This window comes from Monodon monoceros, unplaced genomic scaffold, assembly GCF_005190385.1.
Source record: "Monodon monoceros isolate NGI ecotype Baffin Bay Population unplaced genomic scaffold, NGI_Narwhal_1 Super_Scaffold_12, whole genome shotgun sequence".
NCBI classification, from domain to species: Eukaryota; Metazoa; Chordata; class Mammalia; order Artiodactyla; family Monodontidae; genus Monodon; species Monodon monoceros.
Window position 1 is genome coordinate 157,633,671 of NW_021703768.1, and position 17,767 is coordinate 157,651,437.

At 58.6% G+C, this 17,767-nt stretch overlaps 1 protein-coding gene across 5 annotated transcripts; it reads left to right on the plus strand.

Annotated features, from left to right (window-relative positions):
* Window positions 1-4,868: 4,868 nt before the first annotated feature.
* Window positions 4,869-16,181, plus strand: MBD3 (methyl-CpG binding domain protein 3). 5 transcript variants are annotated; one of them, XM_029217911.1, is made up of 6 exons: window positions 4,869-5,151; window positions 10,834-10,993; window positions 11,587-11,685; window positions 12,550-12,640; window positions 13,099-13,276; window positions 14,443-16,181. In XM_029217911.1, exons 1-6 carry the CDS (start codon window positions 5,042-5,044, stop codon window positions 14,633-14,635), a joined length of 831 nt encoding a protein of 276 aa, XP_029073744.1. In that variant the 5' UTR covers window positions 4,869-5,041; the 3' UTR covers window positions 14,636-16,181. The 5 variants fall into 5 exon arrangements, with proteins under 5 accessions (XP_029073744.1, XP_029073746.1, XP_029073745.1 ...); XM_029217913.1 differs by having other exon boundaries at window positions 4,870-5,055; XM_029217912.1 differs by having other exon boundaries at window positions 4,872-5,055; window positions 11,548-11,685.
* The last annotated feature ends 1,586 nt before the right edge of the window (window positions 16,182-17,767 follow it).

A 17,767-nucleotide genomic window follows, 5' to 3' on the forward strand; every position in this document is an offset into this window, starting at 1 on the left:
ATATATCTGGAAAAGATGAAAACTCTAATTCAAAAAGATACATGGAGGGCTTCCCTGGTGGCACAGTGGTTAAGAATCCGCCTGCCAATGCAGGGGACACGGGTTTGAGCCCTGGTCCGGGAAGATCCCACATGTCGCGAAGCAACTAAGCCCGTGCGCCACGACTACTGAGCCTGTGCTCTAGAGCCCGCGAGCCGCAACTACTGAAGCCTGCGTGCCTAGAGCCCGTGCTCTGCAACAAGAGAAGCCACCGCAACATAGAGTAGCCCCTGCTCACTGCAACTAGAGAAAGCCCGCACGAAGCGACAAAGACCCAACGCAGCCAAAAATAAATAAATAAATAAACGTATTAAAAAAAAAAAACTACATAAAAACATATTGTATAAAGGGGGACTTCCCTGGTGGTCCAGTGGTTAAGACTGTGCTTCCAATGCAGGGGGTGTGGGTTCGATCCCTGGTCGGGGAACTAAGATCCCACATGCTACGCTGAGCGGCCAAAACAGAAAATAAATTAAAATTAAATTAAATTAAAAAATAACTAAATAAATAAAATAAAAATATCTTCCTACAATGTCTTGTACTAGGTTGGTGTTCAGTAAATATTGCTTTAAAAATGTATAAAGGGCATATCTTCCTCATTTTGTCTCACTTTAAAATGGCACAGTACTGTTCAATCTGTATTTAAATTTTTTACATTTTGTATACAAATAGCTCCTACAATTCAATAACAACAAAAAAAATCCAATCGAAAAATGGGCAGAAGACCTAAATAGATATTTCTCCAAAGATGGCCAATAGGCACACGAAAAGATGCTTAACATCGCTAATTATTAGAGAAATTAAAGTCAAAACCACAGTGAGTTACCACCTCACACCAGTCAGAATGGCCACCATTAAAAAGTCTACAAATAATAAATGCTGGAGAGGGTGTGGAGAAAAGGGAACCCTCCTACACTGTTGGTGTGAACGTAAATTGGTGCAGCCACTATGGAGAACAGTATGGAGATTCCTTAAAAAACTAAAAATAGGGACCTTCCTGGCAGTCCAGTGGTTAGGACTCCGTGCTTTTACTGCTGAGGGCCCCGGTTCAATCCCTGGTCGGGGACCTAAGATCCCACAAGCCGCATGGTGTGGCCAAACAAAAACAAAAAATAGAATTGTCATATGATCCAGCAATCCCACTCCTGGGCATATACCAGACAAAACTATCATTTGAAAAGTTACAGGCACCCCAATGTTCATAGCAGCATTATATACAATTGCCAAGACATGGAAACAACATAAATGTCCATCGACAGATGAATGGATAAAGAAATTGTGGTACATATACAATGGAATACTACTCAGCCATCAAAAAGAATGCCATTTGAAGCCAACAGGGATGCAACTAGAGACTGTCATACTACGTAAGTCAGAAAGAGAAAGAAAAATACCATATGATACCACTTATATGTGGAATCTAAAATACAACACAAATGAACATATCTACAGAAGAAAAACAGACACAGAGGAAAAAACTTGTGATTGCCAAGGGTGGGGAGGGATGGAGTGGGAGTTTGGGATTAGCAGATGCAAACTATTATATATAGAATGGATAAATAGCAAGTTCCTACTATATAGCACAGGGAAATACATTCAATATCCTGTGATAAACCATAATGGAAAAGAATATGAAAAAAATATGTATGTATGACTGAGTCACTTTGCTGTACAGCGGAAATTAAACATAACATTGTAAATCAACTATACAATAAAATTAAAAATTTTTTTGACATTTTGTTCATCATGGATTGTTTGCATTCATTTCGGATTGTTAAAATATTGCATTAACTGCCATTAATCTTGAAGTTTTTGGCGCCCACTAAATTTTCTGCCCAAGGTAAGTGCCATGAATGCCTCATATTAGCTTGCAGGAATGCTTGGCTGGGGACATCTGTGGTTGTCACGACTGGGGGGGGGGGTCTCCTGGCATGAGTGGGCGGGGCCAGGGATGCTGCTCCACACCCCGCAGTGCCCAGGATGACCCCACAGAGAATGCACTGGCCCCGATAGCAGCAGTTGCAGGGCAGAGAGACCCTGCCTCCGAAAGTCTTTTCAAGGTCCTCACATGGCCCCTCCTGGTTTAATTTCTATCTTTCACCTTGTGGAGACGGGCAGGAGAAGGCGTCTGCTTGGGGACTGGGCCAGCAGGCCTGGGCAAAGAGTTTATTTCAAAGGAGCAGCGCCCAGCCCAACGGGAGAGGAGCTGGGCAGCCCCCGTCCCTCCCATCCAGGCCTCCTGGCCTCTCGTCTCTGCGTCTGCCGCCAGCACCCCGGGTCACGGCCACCCTCCCGGTCAGGCCTCTGGACCAGTCTCTTGAGGACAGTCCTTGGCTCTGGCCAAGTAACTCCCAGAGACCCACTGTCTATGCTCTGGGGTCAGCCTGGACCCGAGGGGTTCAGATTCCCTGAGAAGCAAGTGAGACCGGCGGGGCTGGTTCTTGAGGTGGAGGCGTTGCATTTCCATCATCCAACCATGAGGTCAAATCCAACACCACATGTCCATGGGTATACGACTGTCAAAACCCAGGAAATAACAATGGAGGATGTGGAGAAATCAGAGCCTTTGTTCGCTGCTAGTGGGAATGGGAAATGGGGCAGCCACAGTGGACAACAGTCTGGCAGTTCCTCAAAAAATTAAACACAGGGCAACAGGCATATGAAAAGATGCTCAGCATCACTAATCACCAGAAAAATGCCAATCAGAATCACAATAAGGTATCACCTCACACCTGTCAGAATGACTATTATCTAAAAGTCTACAAATAAAATTGTTGGTGAGAATGTTGTGGAGAAAAGGGAACCCTCCTACACTGTTGGTGGGACTGTAAGTTGGTGCAGCCACTATGGAGAACGATAAGGACGTTTCTGCAAAAACTAAAAATAGAAGTACCATATGACCCAGCAATTCCACTCCTGGGTATATATCCAAAAGAAACAAAAACACTAATTCAAAAAGATACATGCACCCCAGTGTTCAGAGCAGCACTATTTACAATAGCAAAGACACGGAAGCAACCTAAGTGTCCAGTAACAGATGAATGGATAAAGACGTGGTACATATATATAATAGAATATTACCTATAAAAAAGGAAATTTTTCCATTTGCATCAACATGGAGGGATTTGGAAGGTATTACACTAAGTGAAATAAGTCAGACAAAGATAAATACTGTATGATCCTGGTCATCTATGGAATCTAAAAAATACAGCAACAAAAAAGAAGCAGACTCACAGATATAGAGAACAAACTAGTTGTTACCAGTGGAGGGGGAGAGGGGCAAGATAGGGGTCGGGGGTGGGAGGTACAAACTGTTGGGTGTAAGACTGGCTCAGGGATGTGCTGTAGGACATGAGCAATATTGCCAATATTTGGTAATAACTGTAAATGGAAAGCACACTTTGAAAACTGTATAAAAGTTACAAAAAATATATTAATGTTTTGCCCTTCTCAAAAAATGAACAAAAACAAAAAATTAAAATGTAGGATCGCCACGTGATCCAGTGATTCCAGCTCTGGGTGTGCACCCAAGAGAAGTAAATGCAGGGCTGGGGTGGTGCTGGGGTCTCCTGTCACAGGAAGGCTGACAACTTTTTCCTTTAAGAGTCTTCACGTGCTTTCACTGATTACAATGCACGCGTCTATCTTTGCAACTTTGATTTTTAAATTAAAACGAAGTCGCACACACTGGGAGAAAACACAACAGCGACCAGTACTGCCCTCTGTGGAAGGCCAGGTCCTGGAGCAGTGGGTTTGGGCCTGACCTGCACACAGGCATACAGTGCCCCGAACCAGCTTTGTAACGGGGTGACCGCTCGCCGATCAGGGTGCCTCCCGGCCACTATGCCCTTTGGGAGAGCAGCCCAGCTACCCCTTGTGGAACCCAGGAGGGAAAGGGACGTTAAGGAATTGAGAAGTTGCACTTACCCAGGGACTTAATATAAATAAACAAGTGACACCTGCGGGCCATGGTCTTCGGTGTCCCGCCCAAGCCCCGCCTCCAACTAGAGCAGGGACCTGGGGGGCCCCAAGGCTGCGAAGACACCTGCAGGGAGCTCCAGGTGCGCGGCCCAGGCCTGTTGCCCTCGGGGGAGCCCAGGGCCTTCCCACCCGCAGCCTCCCCCTCCCCCAGGGACCCGACGTCAGGACAGGCCCGTCGGGAGGCCCAGGCCGCACCTGGCACTGCCCACAGCTAAGGCCACTCACTCAGCAGTCTTTTCTTAAGTACTTGACCTGGGCCAGCCAGGCTCTGCCCTGGGGGAGCAGGGCAGGCAGGAGAGGGCCTGGGGGAGGGAGAGGGGACACAAGGTGGGGCGGGAGATTCCCAAGTAAGGGCCTGGAGCCCCAGGAGACAGAAAGCGGCTGGACTAAGACGGAGGCAGGAAGAGGGGGCCGGATTCTGAGATGTCATTAAAGCGTCGGGTGGGCCTTGGGGTGTGGAGGTGGGTGGTCACCGACAATGACCCTAAACGCGGATGCCAATGACGAGACCAGGGAGGCGGCGGGATGGCGGTCCGGCACTGGACGGGCATCCCGGGACACAGGCCTCGGAGGAGACGCGGGAGAGACGAAGGCGGACAGCGTAGCAGCAAGCACGGGCCACCAACCACTTGCGGGCGGGCCAGGGCGCAGGCGCGGAGCGGACGAGCAGCGCGCCGCCGTAGGCCCCACCTTCAGGCCGCGCGCTGATTGGCGCCGCCGCCGAGGGGCGGGGCCGGAGGCCACGGGCGGGGCGGGACCTGTGCGGCGCCTGCGCAGCACGGGGCCCCCGCGCGCGGGCGGGTGGGCGGAGCGGGCCCCCCGAGCGGGGGCTGGCGAGCGCGGGGAGGGGGCCGAAAGGGCGGCAAAGCCGGCGCGCGCCCGGCTTGGGGCGGAGGGCGGAGGCCCAAGGGCCGGAACAGCCGCGGCAAGTGGCGGCGGCAGCGGCGGAGGCAGCTGAGGCGGCGGCGGCGAGCGGGGGTCCGGGCGGCAGCGGCGGCGGCGGGCCGAGGAGCCTGGCGCGATGGAGCGGAAGAGGTGGGAGTGCCCGGCGCTCCCGCAGGGCTGGGAGAGGGAAGAAGTGCCCAGAAGGTCGGGGCTGTCGGCCGGCCACAGGGATGTCTTTTACTATAGGTGAATGAACGTGCCGGCCGGGCAGGGCCCCAACGGGCGCCTCCCAGCGGCCTCTGCGGCGGCCTGGGCGCCCCGACCCGGGCCGCGGCCTGGGCCCCGCGCGTGCGTTGTGCGTGCATGCGTGCGTGCGTGCCGGCGCGCGGCGGGCGCTTGGCCCAATGCGCGTGCGTCCCCGGCGGGCCCGAGCCCAGTGCGCGTGCGTGCCCGGCGAAGCCTTCGCACAGTGTGCTTGCGCTCCCCCCCGCAGCCGCGTGGTCCTGGGACCGGCCCCGGGTTGGCGGCGGCCTTTGTTCGGCGGCCGCGGCGAAGCGGCCGGCTGGGCAAGGGGCACCCCGGCACGGGCCAGACGCCGCTGGGAGGCGGGGGTGGGGGCTGGGCTGTCCCTTTGGTCCTCGTGGGGCGCTCCTGGGGCCGCGCGCAGCCTGGGTCGGGTGGGGATCCCGGGTTTCAGGGAGCAGGATTCGCTTTGGGGGACCAGGGAGGGCTGCCTAGGGATGCAGGTTTCTGGGCCCTTCACAGGGTGGCCTGGTCCTGGAGCTGCGTGTCTTTTTTAAGAGCCGCCCCTTCCCCATCCTTGGGCACCGTGGGTAGTGGCCTCTCCAGTCGCCAGACCGGGAACGCGGCCTTTGTGAGCTTCCCTCACCCAAACTGGAGGGAGGGCTGCCCTTGGCCTGAGAGAGGTGGCAGGGACCCCCCCGCCCCTAGTGAAACAGAATCAGTAGGCGGCTGGAAGCCCAGCCCCAGACCGTCAACCACCTGCTGTTTGCCTTTTCCTTCCTTTTTTTTTTTTTTTTTTTTTTTTTCCTCCTGATTGTTGGAAGATGCTTTTGTTTCTGAGCCAGGCTTGATGGCTCCCTCCGCTTTGCTTTAGGACCCTGACAAAAGAAAAGCAGGCGGGACACCTGCCACGTGTTGAATGCCTGCCAGGTGTTGGGGGGTGTGCAGCAGGTCCTGGGCCTTTGCTGTCCTCGTTTTGGGAGGAGTGAAGGAAGTGAGCAGGGTAAGGATGGCAGCTCATCCAGGACAAGCTCAGGTTCTAGTGTCCAAAGAGTGCTGGTGGCCCTCCAGTGTGTACTGTAATTGGCTGCCCCTCTCGTAATGTCAAGCATGAAATAGTGGGGTTACGATCATCTTTTAGGGAAACGTGTGTATTCCCCCTCACTGCGGCTGTCTGTGACGTCACTCCCTCGCTGGCTGTTTAGAGAAGCTTCCTTCTGGGTGCGTGAAGAGGCCTCTCACCACCTCCCCTCATTTAATTCTGAGCGCACTTGCGTTCTCACTTCTTCCTTTTAGGTCTGAAGACTGAGGCAGGTATCTGTTCCTCTAGTCCTTTGTTAATTTAACAGATGCCTCTGCAGCACATGCTGGGTGTCCTGGCCATGCAGCTGGGAGTGAGACCTGGGCCCTCCCCTCGTGGGTGACAGCTGGTGCCCCAGCCATCACCCCGTTGCTTTCATAGTTAACAGGTGATGACATATGCAGAGAGATGTGGGGGTCTGTGAGAGGCAGATGATGGGAGTGCCTGGTCCAGCTGGGGGCGGGTCGGTGAGGGCTTGTCTGGGGAGGCAGCACAGAGGTGAGCCCTGGCAGTGGGGCCAGGAGGAGGGTCCAGGCAGCGCCAGCAGCCTGTGAGGAGGCTCAGGAGCTGAACCGGGGCCAGCGTGGCTAGAGGGCCGCAGCCTGTCATCGCCTCACCTCTTGTCCCCACCTGCCTGGGAACCTCTCCGGGCTTCCATCAAGTGGGACCCCGCTCCAAGGCCCCGCCCCCGAGCATAGGGGTCTGGTGGTAGGGAACGGCTCCAAACTGGGGCTGGACAGATGGAATTTCAGTTTTCCCACGGCTCCAATGAGAGGTGAGGGCCTGAGACAGGATGCGGGGTGCGGGGTACAGTGCCACTCCCAGGTCTCTGGTGTGGATGACCTACCCTGTCCCAGCAGGTAGGAGGTCTGGGGGGGATGTGATATCTTTTCTGGAATGTGGGCCCTTGGCCTTCTCACCACCGGATGCCGAGCCAGGTGTCTAGGCAGGGAGCACAGATGGATTTCCCTGGTTCTCTCTCTTTTTTTTTTTTTTTAAATATTTATTTATTTGGCTGCGCCAGGTCTTAGTTGCAGCACGTGGAATCTTCGTTGCTGCTTGCGGTATCTGTAGTTGTGGCATGTGGGATCTTTTAGTTGAGGGATAAGTATCTAGTTCCCTGAGCAGGGATTGAACTTGGACCCCCTGCATTGGGAGTTTCCACCCCCCCCCCACCCGCTATGCGGGCCTCTCACTGTTGTGGCCTCTCCCGTTGCGGAGCACAGGCTCCGGACTCACAGCCTCAGCGGCCATGGCTCACGGGGCTAGCCGCTCCGCGGCATGTGGGATCTTCCCGGACCGGGGCACGAACCCGCGTCCGCTGCATCGTCAAGCGGACTCTCAACCACTGCACCACCAGGGAAGCCCGGAGCGCGGAGTCTTAACCGCTGGACCACCAGGGAAGTCCCTTCCTGGTTCCTTAATGCAGAGGGAAATCAGATCTCCGGTGCTGTTGAGTCGGACAGACCTGTCCTTGGATCTTAGCCCTGCCCCTAGGGATGTGGAACCTTGGTTTGCTAGTCCAGAGAGTGGGAGAGAGCCAGTGTGTTCTTTGCAGGAGAGGTGGAGCGACCTCACAGACCGTTCTGTAGGACTCACCCACACACCCCTCCAGCCTGGTGACCTGGCCCTCAGGACTGGGAGATGGGGGTGGAGCATCTGGTTACAGCCGAGAATTTTCTTTGGAAAAATCATCTCCCTGCCTGACATTTACAATCCAGGCAAGAAGTTGAGGACTTGGAAGTTAGCGTCATTCTTTGGGGTGTGTGGTATAGAGAGGACTTTCCAGAGCTTTTTTTTTTTTTTTTTGCCTGCACCATTGCAGCATGCAGGATCCTAGTTCTCTGACAAGGGGTAGAACTCACGCCTCCTACCTTGGGAGCGTGGAGGCTTAAACCACTGGACCACCAGGGAAGTCCCAGAGCTCTTTTTTTTTTTTTTTTTAATAAATAAATTTATTTATTTTATTTATTTATTTTTGGCTGCATTGGGTCTTCGTTGCTGCACGTGGGGTTTCTTTAGTTGCGTCGAGTGGGGCTACTCTTCGTTGCTGTGTGTGGGCTTCTCATTGCATTGGCTTCTCGTTGTGGAGCATGGGCTCTAGGTGTGTGGGCTTCAGTAGTTGTGGCACGCGGGCCCAGTAGTTGTGGCTCGTGGGCTCTACAGCGCAGGCTCTGTAGTTGTGGCGCATGGGCTTAGTTGCTCCGCGGCATATGGGATCTTCCCGGACCAGGGCTCAAGCCCGTGTCCCCTGCATTGGCAGGCAGATTCTTAATCACTGCGCCACCAGGGAAGACCCCAGAGGTCATTTTAAAGGTGCAAATACTCAGGAAAGCAGGAAGTACTCGGCAGGTTGACCCCCCTTCCTTGGGCAGCGGGCTCAGCTTGGCCAGAACCAGCTTCATCTTGCTGTTTGGGCCTCACTGGGCATCTCGGGTTACAAGTCTCCTTATAGGCCTGGGGTCAACACTCACTCATCACGCCTCGTACAGCCCTGCATCCGACCCGGGCCCTGGGCTCCGCGCTTGGTGCTGGCTCCATCCCCATGACGGCCCCAATGCTTCAGGGTCATACCGACTCAGCCGAGGGCCGCCAGGCTTCTGGCTACCTGTCTACTCCACCGGGTAGGCCTGTTTCCCTAGAAAGACCGCAGTGCTCATTTTTGTTCTACACCTGTGGTTTTACTACAGAAGTTTTTTTCTTTCATTGGATAAAACAGCTCAGACATTTTTCTGTCCCAATACAGATCTGCAAAACCTGTTTTTAAAATTGAGATATAGTTCACATTCCATACGATTCAGTCTTTAAAAGTGTCAATTCAGCAGTTTTCATGCACCCATCACCACTCTCTAGTTCCGGAACGTTCTCATCACCCCAAAATGAGCCCTGTGTCCATTAGCTCCCCAGCTCCTCGTAGCCCCCATCCACTCTCTGTCTTGCGTTCACTTTTGTGACAGCTTCATTGAGGTAGGAGTCACATGCCATACTGTTCACCCGTGTAAAGCATACAATTCACAGGTAGCTGCACCCACCACCACGGTCAAAGTTAGAGCCTTTTCCTCCCCCCAGAAGAGCCCTAGACCTTTAACTATCTCTGCCCTTAGCCCTGCTCCCCAGCCCCTAGTCTACAGTCCTGCGTTTCTGTTTCCCTGTCCTCATGCATTTTTTAAAGCAGAACAGCAGCAGGTGGGGTGACTGGAGGCCAAGAAGTGCTGGCGAGTGCTTGTCAGGGTACTGGCCCTCTTTGTGGCCGTAGTTGGAGCCAGAGTCGGGACTCGGTCCTTTCCCCTGCTCCAGGCACGTGGACCCTGTTCACGTCAGCCAGCACAGAGCATAACGGAAAAATGGATCTTCCAGAAGAGTCCACGGGGGTCTCAGAACCCAAGGTGGTGGGGCTGGCCCTGACCCAGGTGAGGCCCTGGTGGGGCTGGAAGGGGTTCCACTCTTCCCACTTTTGCCACTTGTCCGCAGTGCCCAGGGACACCTGGAGGGGGTGGGCGTGTGCTGGCTTGAATTCAGGCTCAGCCTAGAGGCTCTCAGGGGAGACCAGCAAAGTGCAGGCCTTCGTTAGCCTCAGATGGAGAGTGACAGGGACGTCCTAGTTGGGTGCCAGGCCTGCTGGAGGATCATGTGTGCCGCTTGCTGGTTTCTAGTACATTCAGGGCTGTGCAACCATCACCACTAATTCCAGAACATTCCATAACCCCAAAGAGAAGCCCCAGTCCCTGACAGCCAGGAACCCACTCTCTGACTCTGGATTTGCCTGTTCTGGACGTTTCCCATCAGTGGAATCACACACTGTGTGTCCTTCTGTGTCTGGCTTCTCTCACTGAGCATCATGTTCTCAAGGTCTGTCCACGTTGTAGCGAGTGTCAGGGCTTCTCTCCTTTTCGTGGCTGAGTGATGCTCCCATGTGTGGAGGGACATCTGGGCTGTTTTCACTCTGCCCAGTGAGTCATGCTGCTGTGAGTAATTAGGTGTAAGTTATTATGTCGACATGTGTTTTGATTTCTCTTGGATACTTAGGGGTGGAATTGCTGTTTAACCATTAGAGGAGCTACCAGACTGTTTCCCAAAGTGGCTGCAGGAGTCCCCGTGCCCAGGGACGTGTCATTATTAATGCTCACTGGGTCCCGTTCTGGTCACCTGTAGCATGAGCTCTGAGTCTGCACTGCAGCTAGAGGTTGGCGTTAGCTTTTCCTAGAAAGGCGAGTCCCCTGCGCTGGTCCGTGGGGTGAGCAGGATGGCAGAGCTTCACAACTAGGTTTCAGGCTTTCCCAGCAGGTCCCGCCTGGGCAGCTCTTTGGTGCCCAAAGAGCCCCAAAACTGAGGTTTTACAGCCCAACCCCCACAGGACAGATCCATAATGCTGTAATGGACCTACTATCCTTCGGTCTTTTCTCGAGAACATGGCCAGGTTCTGCTTCTGGAATGTTCCAGAAACTCCAGCCAGGCTCCCAGGGCTGGGTCCCATCCTTCCGAAGGTCGGGGCGCCCATCCCTGCTCTCGGCCTCGGCATCTGCTGCGCTGGGGAGAGGGTGGACCGGCTTGGCCTGGCGCCCCCCTCCCGGCTCCCCCCTCCGCTGACCGCGCTGTGTCTGCAGCCCGAGCGGGAAGAAGTTCCGGAGCAAGCCCCAGCTGGCGCGCTACCTGGGCGGCTCCATGGACCTGAGCACCTTCGACTTCCGCACGGGCAAGATGCTGATGGGCAAGATGAACAAGAGCCGGCAGCGGGTGCGCTATGACTCCCCGAGCCAGGTCAAGGTGAGCCCACGCCGACCGCTGCTGGGTAGGCTCACCCACCGTCCTGGAGTTAGAGGCCTAGCTACTCACTGGGGGGAGCTCAGCAGCTGTGGAAAAGCAGAAAGAAGACAGGAAACCGCCCATCATCTGTCCCCAGGAGAGGCTCGGGCACGGGGCCTGGGAGGCGGCTCAACTCTGGTCCACACTTGGGCGCCTGGTGACCAGTGTGTCTGCGGGTCTTTGATGGACGCATGTTCGGGGGACTTTGTTCCCTGCCCCTACTGCAGAACAGAGGTGGCCAGGGCGCCCCCAGGCCCGTTCTCTGAGGAGAACGAGGCGCGGGAGGTGAGAAGGGCGGGGTGGGGGGATGAGAGAGAGCAGGTGTGTGTACGGAACCCCCGCTGCGGCCGCACCGAGGGCAGCGAAGCGGCTGGGCCTGGGCTTGGCGTTGCATCTGGATCCGTGGGTGCCACGGGGTGTGTTGGTGACTGGGGCCTGTTCCCCGAAGTCCCTTGCGGGGCACGGCTTTCTCGCTGACGGGGAAAGCCCGCTGAGGACCCTGCCTGACCCTGCAGGGCAAGCCCGACCTGAACACGGCCCTCCCGGTCAGGCAGACGGCGTCCATCTTCAAGCAGCCAGTGACCAAGATCACCAACCACCCCAGCAACAAGGTGAAGAGCGACCCCCAGAAGGCCGTGGAGCAGCCCCGGCAGGTGAGCTCCAGCACTTGGTCCACTCTTTAGAGCTGAGTCCGCGGGCCCGGGGCCCCAGCGCCGCGGTCAGGAGCTGTCACCCAGGGGCACGGTCCTGCGGGCATCAGCACCCGACACGTGTATGCGGGGCCTTCTCGGGCCGGCTGCTGTCTTGAACAGATTGAAAAGATCCCACAAATGCAGTTTTGTGATCTGTTTTCCAAAAACTGAGCCTTAGCTGCGTTTTCACGCATCTTTACAAACGCCCGGTAGATAGCGGGGTGTGGAGGTGCTAGGCCGGAGCAGGGGGCCATGGCCGTCGGAGGGGGAGACGCTCAGGGACCCTGCAGGGCATGGGCCCCGCCATGGGCAGCCGCCCTGGGTGCTGTTCCATTTGGGTTGGAGCCCTCTAGGTAAGAGGTCAGAAACCTGTGGGGCTGCCTGTCGCCCCCCTCCCCAGAGTCTGGAGGTGCAGTCGAGGGTGTGAGCTTGTTGCCCGTCCGGGGGCTCCTGGGTCCCCTGTCTGCACCAGGCGGTGCCCACGGACAGTGCTTGTTCGGGCTGTGACAGGGGTCGGCCGGGGCTGTTGCCCTGGGCCCGTGGCTCGGCCCGGGGTGGAGGTTGGACCTCCCAACCCCCAACTCCAGGGTGAAGGGGAGCCACAGACTGTCCGATGGCGCATCTGACGTCCTGGGTCTTCGTCCTGCTGGAAACAGGGCTTGGGGTTTCTCTGCCCTGCGAGGACCCTGGGGCGCGAGCAGCCCGAGCAAGTGTGGGGGTCAGAGGTCACACTGAGACCCCCATCCTGGCCGCCTAGGGTCGCCTGCTGTGGGAGCAGGTGGCCTGGCCATCCCGTCGGCCTGACGTCTGTCTGTGTGGCGGCAGCTCTTCTGGGAGAAGAAGCTGAGCGGCCTGAATGCCTTTGACATCGCGGAGGAGCTCGTGAAGACCATGGACCTCCCCAAGGGCTTGCAAGGTGACCCCCTTCAGGGGGCAAGGGGGAGATGGAGGAGGGATGAGGCCCGTGCTCCCCCAACCTGGGGCCAGCCAGGCTGCACCTGACGCTGGGGCCGCGTCTGGTCACGGGGTCCTGAAAACACTCGGGGGTCTGGTTTCCCTGCCGCGCCATAAAAGCATCCCTGCTGTCCCTGAGAGGGTAGTTCTCTCCCTGTATGTCGTGGAGTGACCGCCCCCTTGCAGCGTCCGGGTGTGACATGGAAATGGCCAGGGAGGGCTCGATTCAGACAGGGAGACGCCTGGGGTACAGAGCTCCTGGCCCTGCGACGGCTCCCCTGAGTGGGACTGCCCGTGGGCTGTGAGGCCCTGGCACATGCAGGACCGGGCAGGGCCTGCTGTAAAGGGAGGTTCAGGATGAAATCGGGGCTGAGGGGGCAAGGCTGGTGCCCGCAGCGACCACCCTCCCTTGCCCGGCAGGCGTGGGTCCCGGCTGCACGGATGAGACGCTGCTCTCGGCCATTGCCAGCGCCCTGCACACCAGCACCATGCCCATCACCGGGCAGCTCTCAGCCGCTGTGGAGAAGAACCCCGGGGTGTGGCTCAACACAGCCCAGCCGCTCTGCAAGGCCTTCATGGTGACCGACGAGGACATCAGGTAGCGCCCCCCCCCCCCCCCCCCGCCGCCAGTATCCAGGTGTGATGTGGAAGTGGCTGGGGGAGGGCTCGGTTCAGACAGGCGGGCGCCTGGTGGATGGGGCAGCCTGCGGGGGCGGGAGAGGACAGGGCTCTTGGCCCTGCGATGGCTCCCCTGAGCGGGACTGCACGTGGGCTGTGAGGCCCTGGGTCAGGGGGCGCTGGCACACGCAGGACCGGGCAGGGTGGGCTGAGGGGAAGCAGGGCATGTCCCGGGCCCTGGATGCTGGGCCTGTGCTTGGCCAGGACCCTGTGGGTGGTGTCCAGGTGCGGGTAGAGCTGTCTGGGAGGGCCTCCTGGAAGGTGGTTGGAAGTGGCTCCTGGGCAGGAAACATCTAGAGGTGCTTAGAGGGTAGAACATGCGTGGTGTTCAGCTTTGAAACATCAGTGCACAGCTGAGGTTGGGAGAAGGCGGAGGGGCTGGAAGGCAGAGCAGCTGCACCTGGAGTGCTGTGGGGGGGCAGTCTTGGCACTGCAGGTAAAAGCCAGGTGGGTGCGAGAGGGCAGCCCTGTGCCCCGAGAGAGGCGAGGACACGGCGAGGACACGGCGGTGAGACCACACACATGTGTACACACGTACACACACACACACAGAGGTACACACGTGTGTACATACACATGCATGCACTGCACGTACGCACAAACACGTACACATATGCATGTACACGTACACATACACGTGTGCACGTTCACATACGTGTATGCACAAGGCTCATCCCTAGGGAAAGGGCAGGAAAAGAACACGACTGTCTGAAAAGTCCAAGCAGATCTTTAAAGCACAACTTGCAGAAATAGAAAGTCAGTGAGGTGGGAACCGTAGGCGTCAGGTCCAGCAGTGGCAGTGGCTGTGGTCCTGCTGGGAGGAGGGACTTCGTGGCCAGTGGAGGGGAGCGACAGGCACAGAGTCAGGTCCACGTGCTGAGGGGGGCACCTTAGAGGCGGCAGGGAGGGGACAGGGGTCCTTGGCCCGGGCCGGCAGCCGCCCTCTCAGCAGCGCTGATTTGGGGGGGGCCTGGGGGCTGTGCTGGGGCCGGGGGCGGGGGCGTCTGTCTGGACGGGGCGCTTGCAGCACCCCCATCTCCCCAGAGATGGACGTGCCCTGGCCAGCAGGTCTTCCTGTGTCCGCAGGAGGCAGGAGGAACTGGTGCAGCAGGTCCGCAAGCGGCTGGAGGAGGCGCTGATGGCCGACATGCTGGCTCACGTGGAGGAGCTGGCCCGGGACGGCGAGGCGCCGCTGGGCAGGGCGGGCGCTGACGGGGATGAGGACGACGGGGACCAGGAGGAGGGGCCCGACCAGGACCAGGAGATGGAGCACGTGTAGAGCAGGCACTGGCCGGGTCCCAGCTCCAGCTCGCGCGGGCAGTGACCACGGGTGAGGGGTGGTCCGGGTCCCTGGGGCCTGCCTTGTGCCAGTGGCAGCAGTGCTGGGCCGGGCGCCTCCCGAGAGCACCTGTCTTCAAGGAGGACGGCCTGCCAGGCACGGGTGGCGCCCTCTCTGTCCCTGCACGGGCCCCACCCGCCTGCCTTCCTGCACGGGGCCACCTGCAGACTCGGCCCTCACCCTGCCCAGGCGTGTCCCCTCCCCTGGGCCACGGGGACATGGCTGAAGCACGGCCTCTCGCCTGATGGACCCCCCATGTCTGCCCCTCCTCGGGGTCATGGCTCCACACTGAACTCGGGCCAGCCTGGTCCCCGTGGCTGCTGCCCTGGACCTCTCGCACAGGACAGCTGCCACTGGGGCCGCCTGCGAGGCTCCCTGCGGGGCTGGAGAAACATTTGTGGAACTGTCTCCCCTCCCGACCTGCACACATGAGGGACGGTATCCCGGACCGCCCATCAGCCCTTCCAGAAGGGGATGCAGGATGGCTCCCCGGGGCCCACCCGGCGGGCACAGCGCTCCCAAGAGCAATTGGCACAACCCGGACATTTTCCTTCAGTAAAACTCATGGTAGAGGTGAGGCCGATGTCCACGTAGCTGCTTAACCTTCTGTCTGTTGCACACGGATGGGAACTCAGGCCTCAGCGCCTGAAGACCTCACTGTCTGCAGCCCGGCCCAGCCTGATGGTCAGCGCCGCGGACAGAGAACTAACTGCTCATGGCCGGACTCGGGCCAGGCTCCAGGCCAGCGCCGCCATCGGCTGACCTCCAGGCCTCGGTCTCACCTCATAGAACAGGGACAGTGGCGCTGATCTGTCAGGTGTGGGGCCTCCCAGCACCTGGGGCTTCTGCATCCCCATCCCAGGCGCGTTTCCTGGCCGGTCCTGGGCAGCGGCCTCCGTGGAGCATGGGGTTTGGAGGCGGTCAGAGTCATGCTGTCCCCCCCTGCAGCAAGTGCCCCTGGCCAGGGGAGCTTCTGCTACCCTGAGTGGACCCCGGGCCAGCCCCCTTCCCTCAGCCCCAGGAATGCCCTTGGGGTGGCCCCCAGCCCCTCCATCGCCTGGAGACACGAACCCCGGGCCGGTGCAGCCCCAGGGCCCGTCAGTCCTGTCCCAGCCCTGCCACACGCGCGGCCGTTACTGTCGGGGGGCGGGGGGCGCGGGGGAGCCTGGGTCGCTGCCTCATCGGGCCAGACACCGTGAGCTGCCGTGGCCTGCCCGGCGGGGTGACAGTGGCAGTGGGAGCCCCTCGGGGCTGGGACTCGCTGCCCACTCCCTCCAAGGACTCTGGCCCAGGAGGTTGGGCTGACTGCATCCTTCCTAGTCCAGTCAAAGCACAAAGCCCTGAGGACTGCGGCCGCTGCACTGCGGAGGCCGCAGTGACACTGCCGGGGGCCAGGCCATCACGGGCCCCAGGAAGGTCCCTCCACAGAGGCTGCGGCCTCAAGGGAGGCTCCTGTGGGTGGCGTTGAATAAAGCGTGTCGGGCCAGCGTGGTCTGGGGCCTTGGTTTATCAGAATCCCAGGTTTTGTGTCGCAGCGCTGGGAGCCTGCCTGTCGTGAAGTTCATCATCCTGCCCTGGGTTGGGGGATGGGAGGGGATAGCAGACCCCTGGCCTCTCCCAGGCAGGGTGGGCTTCCCATGGCCCCAAGTGGGGCCTCCTGACACTCGGGCCCTGGCAGTGTTGGCGTGAGAGCTGGGTGTGGAGGCTTTCTGAAAGCCGGCACACTTGGGTGCCTTCAGCGCAGTCCCCGCAGCTCCCTTGGAGGCCCCTGCCGACTCTGCGGGTGGGGGCGGGGCTGATGCCAGGTGTGCCCACGTCCTTCCTGGGAGAGATGAGGACCTGTCAGTGGGGTCCACGCCGGGAGCTCAGCGGGGGCTCCTCGCGGCCTGGCGCAGGGGCAGGGGAGAGGGTGTGGCTGAGCTGACCCTGTAGGCCCGGGCCAGTGCTGACAGGTGGCTGGGGAGGGCGGTGCTAGGACATCGGCCACACCGGTCCCCTTTTCAGCTGCCCCGCCACCCCTGGTCGGGTGGTCATTGCTGGCTTTTCTTCCGACCCAAAGCCAGGGCACGGGAGCTGGGAGAACCCTCGCCCCTCACCTGCCCAGGCACCCCAGACTTTTTTGCAGGCAGCAGAGGGTCTGCCTTGCCCAGGGGGAGCAGGGTCCCTCCCCAGCTGCCTGGACCCCCTCCTCACCCCTACTGTGTGGGTCTCACAGGTGTGGGCAGGGCGGGTCCTTCCGGAGCCTCCAGGGGAGCATCGGTTCCCGCCTTTTCCAGCTTCTAGAGGCGCCGCCTCCCTGGCTCTCGGCCCCTCCTGCATCCTCACAGCCAGCAGCGCAGCATCTCCCGTCTCTCTCTGCCTCTGACCCTCCCGCCTCCCTCTTATAGGGACCCTGGGATGACAGTGGGCCCCTCGGGGAATCCAGGGTCATCCCTGTCTCAGGGGCCTCGACTTAACCCCACCTGCAAAGTCTCCTCTGCCCCGTGAGGTGACATGTCCACAGGTCCCAGGGTGACTTTGGGGTACATTAGCCTGAAGACAAGTTTTCCTGTCTTGTCGAGGCCGCCCCTGGCCACATGGCCTCAGCTTCCACCATCTCTTCTTTCATCCCCAGCTCATTCCAGCCGCTTGGGCTTTGTCCCCACTGTCCCCTCAAGGGGAATGAACAGTTGCTACAGAAGCCCTAGAGCTGGCCAAGCTCAGCATGCATCGGGTTTGCAGAGCAAGGGAGCTAGAGGTGACCGGAGGCAACGATGTCTGGTGACAAGTTGGGAGTTTCCCGGTCAGAGAAGAGGCAGCGAGACCGGCTGGAGCAGAGGTGCCAGCTCGGATTTCTGGAACAGTCCACTAGGACCCCCCACCAGCCACATGTGGCTGGGAAGTTCAAACTGGTGACAACAAGTTACATGTTGCGCTCCTCAGCTGTCCTGGCCACATGGGGCTGGGGGCCATGACTGCACAGAGCAACAGGTAACATCTCCATCCACACCATCTAGAACACGGGTTCTGAGCCTTGGCGGGGGCGGGGTGGGCGACACCTGTAAGATCAGGTAAGTCTTGTCAAAAACTGAC

Bases quoted from the DNA above. Each gene is read 5' to 3' on its own strand.
- MBD3 (XM_029217910.1), top strand. From the start codon at position 5,042: ATGGAGCGGAAGAGGTGGGAGTGCCCGGCGCTCCCGCAGGGCTGGGAG. The intron at 11,686-12,549 runs GTGAGCTCCAGC...GTGTGGCGGCAG, and splicing joins CCGTGGAGCAGCCCCGGCAG to CTCTTCTGGGAGAAGAAGCT. The intron at 13,277-14,442 runs GTAGCGCCCCCC...CTGTGTCCGCAG, and splicing joins GTGACCGACGAGGACATCAG to GAGGCAGGAGGAACTGGTGC.